The 6,949-nt window shown below is 47.5% G+C and overlaps 1 protein-coding gene across 1 annotated transcript in view; it reads left to right on the top strand.

Annotated features, from left to right (window-relative positions):
• Positions 1-2,658: 2,658 nt before the first annotated feature.
• EIF4E (eukaryotic translation initiation factor 4E) overlaps positions 2,659-6,949 on the top strand; it is a 51,126-nt gene continuing 46,835 nt past the window's right edge. The window contains exon 1 of the mRNA XM_010365530.2: positions 2,659-2,752. Coding sequence (XP_010363832.1) covers positions 2,735-2,752 — 18 coding nt within the window. The 5' untranslated portion in view covers positions 2,659-2,734. The remainder of the gene's footprint in view (positions 2,753-6,949) is intronic.

The following is a 6,949-nucleotide window of genomic DNA, read 5'->3' as shown; positions in this document are numbered from 1 at the left end:
CCAGGAGTTTGTGACCAGCCTGGGGAACATAGCTAGACCCCCCGTCTCTGCAAAAAATAGAAAAATTAGCTAGGCATGGTGGCCCATGCCTAGCTACTTGGGAAGCTAAGGTGGGAGGATCCCTTGAATCCAGAAGGTCAAGGCTGCAGTCCAGCCTGGGTAACAGAGCAACACCAAGAAAGAAAGAAAGAAGGAAGGAAGGAAGGAAGGGAGGGAGGGAGGGAGGGAGGGAAAGAAAGGAAGGAAGGAAGGAAGGAGGGAAGGGAAGGGAAGGGAAGGGAAGGGAAGGAGGGGGGAGGGAGGGAGGGAGGGAAAGGAAGGAAGGAGGGAAGGAGGGAAGGGAAGGGAAGGGAGGGGAAGGAAGAGAAAGAAAGAAAGAAAGGAAGGAAGGAAGGAAGGAAGGAAGGAAAGAGAGAGAGAGAGGGAGGGAGGGAGAGAGGGGAGGGGAGGAAAAGGGGGAGGGAAGGGGAAGGGGGAGGGGAGGGGAAGGGGGAGGGGAGGGGAGGGGAGGGAAAAGGAAGGGAAGGAGAAAATAGGACATCTATGCTGTCTTTTTCTCTTCAAAGAAAGTAACCTGACATCACTTTTAACCAGCAGAAAATAACAATGCGATCAACGGAATTATTTTGAATAGTCTAAGTAACAGTAGATAGTCTCTGTAAGTAGAAATCCACTTATTTGTTTATTATTGTATTTCTTTTGGAGATGGAGTCTCACTGTGTCACCCAGGCTGGAGTGCAGTGGCAGGATCTCAGCTCACTGCAACCTCCGTCTCCCAGGTTCAAGTGATTCTCCTGCCTCAGCCTCCTGAGTAGCTGAGATTACAGGCGTGTGCCACCATGCCTGACTGATTTTTGTATTTTCAGTAGAGACAGAGTTTCACCATGTTGGTCAGGCTGGTCTCAAACTCCTCATATCAGGTGATCCTCCTGCCTCGGCCTCCCAAAGTGCTGGGATTACAGGCGTGAGCCACTGCACCTGGCCTGTTAATTCTATCTACTTTAAAACCTAGTAGAGGTAAGCCCACTAGACAAAAGATTTTATTAATCACTTCTAATATTCAGGTAAACCAAAACATATGAACAGGCAATGACTTTGAGTTCTTATACAGCCTCAATTATGTGTTAGTCAACTCAAGTATCCATTATGTACTCAATAATAGGTATGACACAGCTCTGGACCTCAGTAACACTATAAGCAGACAGGCACAGGCAGCCTGCATACACTCCTTTTCCAGGTGTCAACATTATTTAAAAGCATGGGAAATAGTAATGAGACAGTGTCTTCTTCACTAGAACCTTGGGAATCTGCTAGATTTCTTCATCTCTATTTGTTGTATTAGTAGCCGAACTGTGCAAAAACACGGTCTTGAGAAATGATAGCACAGTATCTTAGAGGGAAAGGAAATGTAGGACGCCAGCGTGGGGACAAATTTCTGATTGCCAGTGACTGTTGTGAGCATAACAATAATTTCATGAATATTAAATCCTCTATTGACGGCAGCTGCAGTTGTAAAGGAAAAAAAAAAAGGTCCTGATCATTTAAAACCACACTGGTGTACATCATAATCAAAGTAAACATAAGAAAAAAATTTAAACTTTGCTAAAAAAAAAAAAAAAACAAAAAAAAAAAGGAGAAGCAGCTGATCTTTAGGAAGGCATGCGGTTGCTTATGATGAATCATTTCTAGAGTCCAGTGCATTTTCAAAGCCGGTTACAGTCATTACAAAGCACACCCTTGTGAGGTAAGTGTATCATCACCTTTGTTTCATAAATAAAAAAGCTGAGGCGCCGAACCACTAAGTCACTCGCCTAAGGAGAATGAGTCAACGTCAAGAGGCATAGTTGACCCGGCCTAACGACTCCAGACCATCAGTCCAGGGCTTAGTCAGCGGGACCGGAGTGGCTTCCCTGGCTGGCACCTGGACTTAGGCTATTTCTGTGCACGTTAAAGCAGAATATTGGAACGGTTGCACAGAACTTCCAAGTAATTTTTACTGCCACCTAAGATTTAGCCCTGAGGTCTTAATCTCAGGATTTGGGACAGTAAAAGCTGTCGTCCCCTCCCCCTCATCCAGCCGGTGGCAAGCGGGTACTGCGGGCGGTTCCGTCCGTCCCCTTTCGCAGAAATGGCAACGAACGACCACCAGCATTAGCGGAGTCAGGGGACGTGGAAGGGTTGATTGCCTAAACGACTCTGCATCGCCGCCTCTTTTTGAAACTAAGAGAAAATGGTGGGAGGTCAAAAGAAAACTAAATAAACACACAGGCAACTTGTCCTGGGACCTCAACTAAGCAAATGAAGCCTTATTGTGTGTGCTGAGCCTGCAGTTCCCAACCTTCCGGGGAAGATGGGAGGACAGGGCGACAAAGGGCACAGTAGGCATGCCTGGCAGTAAGTGTGACCGCAGCTATCCAGGAGGAAGAGCAGAGGACTGAAACCACCCTCCAGCAAGCGAGCGTCCGCCGCGTTGAGAACCGCGCACCCTACCCATCAGCCACGTGACCAGTCATTTTTAAAAAAAATTTGCCTTAAAAAAAAAAAAAAAGTGGGAGAGAGACTCCACTTCCCAGAAGCCTCTCGTTACCCACGCAGCCGCAGTCTTGCGCAGGCGCCGCCAGGGCCAAACGGACACGTCCGTCACGTGGCCAGTAGCTGGCCAATCCGGTTTGAATCTCATTTTTTTCCTCTTACCCCCCCTTCTGGAGCGGTTGTGCGATCAGATCGATCTAAGATGGCGACTGTCGAACCGGTGAGTATTGCCTTGGCCCCCACCCCCACGGGTCCCCGCGCTCCGTCTCCCTTCTAACTGGGGGACTCCGCGGGACTGCGTTCCCGGCGCGCACTCTACCCCTTGCCGCCCCCTCCCCCTCATGTTGGACCTGACCTCCCGCGGACAAGTGGGGACGTCCCGGAGGCTGGCCGAGGCGGCGTGTAGCGCACACTTTCTGGTGGGGGCCCGAGAACTGGGGGAGCGGTGTGGGGGAGGGGCGGCATGGCGCCTCCTGCGGAGCCGCGAGGTGTCTACAGGGTGGAGGGTAGCTGGGGTTCTGGGCTAGTTGTGTGGGGATGGTGTCTTCGTGATGGGAAGGCGCGGGGCCGGCTCCCAGCGAGCACTGGGATCCGCAGGCAGGGTGGGCGGCGAGCTGGCCTGGAGTGAGATGGAGGAGGGAGCCCTGGGGCAGCCTTTCTCTCCCTCCAGAGCCCCAGCCCCGGGGCTCGGGTGCCGGGCGCGCGCACGTCTTCTTTAGACCGGTGGACTGTGGAGCTGGTGGGCGAGTGTTGCCGGAGGGTGGGTTAGGCGGGAGTGGTACCGCGGCACGCGCGGAGGAGCTTCGACCTCGCTTAGAGGAGTTGAGAGGGGCGAGCGCCTGTTAATCCAGCGCGCCGGAGTGTTGCCGGTGTTTGCGCCAGGGGAGGCGAGAAAGGTTGGGGTGAGAAAGAACACTCGAGCGTCACGGTGAAGCTCTCCAAGTAGAATGAGGGATAGTGGTGGTGAGAAGGGGTATCACATTGTCCTCGCCCCTCCATGCTTGGGACTGGGCTGTCATGGAGGAGAGAAGGGGGAGGAGCGAGGCCTACAGATCGCTGTAGCCGGTCGGCTTGCCGGCCGGACCTGCTGCATTTCACACGCGCCGGTCTTCCATTCATTCATCCTTTCCGCGCAGTGCGCACGCCTCAGAGAATGCGAATGGGGCTAGATCCCTCTGTTCTTCCGAGTCTTTATCGCCTGGAAGATTTCTGAGACGCAGTTTATTGGAAATAGAAACTTTTACATTTACTTTTCCATTTGATTTTTTTTTTTTCCTCTATGCTACAGGCTTTCCTTTCAATTTAGGCACCATTTTAAACTTAACTGAAGCAAGCTGGTCCCAGGGTAGGTTTGTAGTTAATCTTTAAGCAGAGGGTATATTTTTCATAATTTGAGTTTGCCAGGACTGGCTCACTGAAACTTCTGGGCTCTGTTGCCTGTTTAGAAATGACACAACTAAGTGAAGATATCTTGGGTGCATAATGGAGTTTATTAGCAATCAGAAAACCTTTCACACTCTGGAGCCAGCTCTAGACCTTGGTTGCCAGATACTTTTGTGTATCTTTTCATGGTAGCTTGTGGTTTCGCTAATGGTTTACCAGTTTGCTTTTGACTTTTAAAGATTTTTTTTTTTTTTTTTGAGATGGAGTCTTGCTCTGTCGCCCAGGCTGGAGTGCAATGGCGTGATCCTCCACTCACTGCAACCTCCGCCTCCCGGGTTCAAGCGATTCTCCTGCTTCAGCTTCCTGAGTAGCTGGGATTACAGGCGCGCGCCACCTTGCCCGGCTAATTTTTGTATTTTTAGTAGAGACGGGGTTCCACCGTGTTGGCCAGGCTGGTCTCAAACTCCTGACTCAAGTGATCCTCCCACCTCGACCTCCCAAAGTGCTGGGATTACAGGCGTGAGCCACCGTGCCCAGCACTTTTAAAGACTTTAGTGAAACAATTTCAAAAACTCTTATAGACTACACAAAGGCTTATTTTTCATTGCGTTGGTGTAAACTAACTATCCTTACCTTTTTGTCAGAATTCAAGGCAGCGTTTCTGCTTGCTTGCTTGCTTTTTTATTGGCACCAGTTTTCATTTATGTTCCTGGGAATTAGATTGAAAAACTCTTAAGTTGTTGCTACAGATAACTGACTTTAGAACATTAATGTTACATAACACTAATGAAGGATAGGTATGTAAAATATACATTTTAAACCCCTTTTACAGGTTCTGATGTCCGCTTTTGTCTAGATCTGTTCCTACCCCACTATACTAGTGTCAGTAAAAAGCATTACATCTGGTAATAGGGGCAAGGCTACAAGACTGTAAACTATAAAATAATAAGGAATTCTGTGAAGTTTCTGTCACATTTAGGTCCCTTGAGTTTTGCAGAGTTTATGCAGTTTTATTTCAGGAGCACAGAACAGAACTGCAAAGTGATGAAGGACTATATTTTGAGTTAGTAAATATTAATAGCTCCTGATATATACAGGGTGTTGTACCAAGTGTTCTTTAGGATACAAAGTTATACAAGATGTGACTCTATACCTTGTTGAATGTAAACCCTTAAGGAACTTAATTCCTAGGGATGTGGTCAGTGATACAGTATTTGTTCTGATGCAGACTTTGGGAGATTTGGATGTTACCTTTAAATTTGGGGAGTAGGGGAACCTAAAAACAAAGTGTGCGAAGGTGGAAACCAAAGTATTTTGAGAATATATAAAATAGTATCGAAGTGTTTATTTTTAGTGAGAAATGAATTTTTTTTTTGTTGTTTTTTTGAGACTGAGTTTTGCTCTTGTTGCCCAGGCTGGAGTGTAATGGCACGATCTTGGCTCACCGCAGCCTCCGCCTCCTGGGTTCAAGCAGTTCTCCTGCCTCAGCCTCCCGAGTAGCTGGGATTACAGGCATGTGCCACCACGCCTGGCTAATTTTGTACTTTTAGTAGAGACGGGGTTTCTCCTTGTTGGTAAGGCTGGGCTTCAACTCCCGACCTTGGGTGATCCGCCTGTCTTGGCCTCCCAAAATGCTGGGATTACAGGCGTGAGCTACTGCGCCCGGCCTGAAAAATTTTAGTACTTTTAATAAACCCTTGTCCACAGGTTAGTTATGTAGAATTATTTTCTTTTCTTTTTTATTTTTTTTTTTTTGAGACGGAGTCTCCGTCTGTCGCCCGGGCTGGAGTGCAGTGGCTGGATCTCAGCTCACTGCAAGCTCCGCCTCCCGGGTTTATGCCATTCTCCTGCCTCAGCCTCCCGAGTAGCTGGGACTACAGGCGCCCGCCACCTCGCCCGGCTAGTTTTTTGTATTTTTTTTTTTTTTTATTAGAGACGGGGTTTCACCATGTTAGCCAGGACGGTCTCGATCTCCTGACCTCGTGATCCGCCCACCTCGGCCTCCCAAAGTGCTGGGATTACAGGCTTGAGCCACCGCGCCCAGCCCAGTGGAATTATTTTCAACAGTCTTAAATAGTTGGATTTTGTGTGTGGAGGGTGGAGGGTGGAGGGTCTTGCTCTGTTGCTGGGGCTGGAGTGTAGTGGTGTGATCATAGCTTACTGCAGCCTCACACTCCTGGGCTCAAGAGATGCTCCCATTTCAGCCTCTCGTGTAGCAGGCACTACAGGCGCGGGCCACTACGCCTGGATAATTTTTAAACTTTTTGTAGAGATGGAATCTCGCGATGGTTACCCAGGCTTGTCTCAAACTCCTGGACTCAAGTAATCCTCCCACCTTGCCCTCTCAATGTGTTGGGTTACAGGCGTGAGCCACCAAGCCTGGCCTGGATTTTTTTTTGAAGCAACTGATTAGGATTGGATTGTGCTTGAGATACCCCTCCTGAAGGCTGTGAAAGTCATGTTTTTTCTTACTTCAGCTAGCTTGTGAGCTTCCATAATGCTTTTCTGCTGTGCATAATCATAAACACTTAAAAAGAGCCAATGGGATTTTCTTGCTTATCCCATCATTCATAGGTATCTGGATGATTTTTTTCTATGGACATTGCATAAAATGTAAATTTCAGTTTGATATTATTGTGTGGTTTTCTCTTTGTATGAGTTCAGTTACATGAAGATGTGGCCCACAAATATTAAATTTGTTGAGAAGCTTGAAAGGGAAAATTAAGGGAAACATTTTACCTCTTAACGGATAATTTGGCAAAAATTTGAACATTAGGACAAACAATACTCTGCTGTTACTCTGTTGGCATTTGAATTGTGGCTGGGTCAAAATTAGATTTAATATTAGTCTGTGAAAATGGCAAGGCCATCTTACCTCCAGTGGGTCGTGTTTCTTTGTAGCTTTATCTTCATTCTACATCCTTCATTATTAGAATTTAAAAAGTTTTTTTGACTTGTTCCTTTTGAGGTAAGAGATTAATTTTGGTTTCTTTAGCTTAATTGAGGGTATATAATTTTACTTGTTTTTACATTG

Source organism: Rhinopithecus roxellana, chromosome 2, assembly GCF_007565055.1.
Source record: "Rhinopithecus roxellana isolate Shanxi Qingling chromosome 2, ASM756505v1, whole genome shotgun sequence".
Taxonomy (NCBI): Eukaryota; Metazoa; Chordata; class Mammalia; order Primates; family Cercopithecidae; genus Rhinopithecus; species Rhinopithecus roxellana.
The sequence above is the reverse complement of the archived record's forward strand: the minus strand, read 5'-3'. Positions and strand labels throughout refer to the sequence as shown.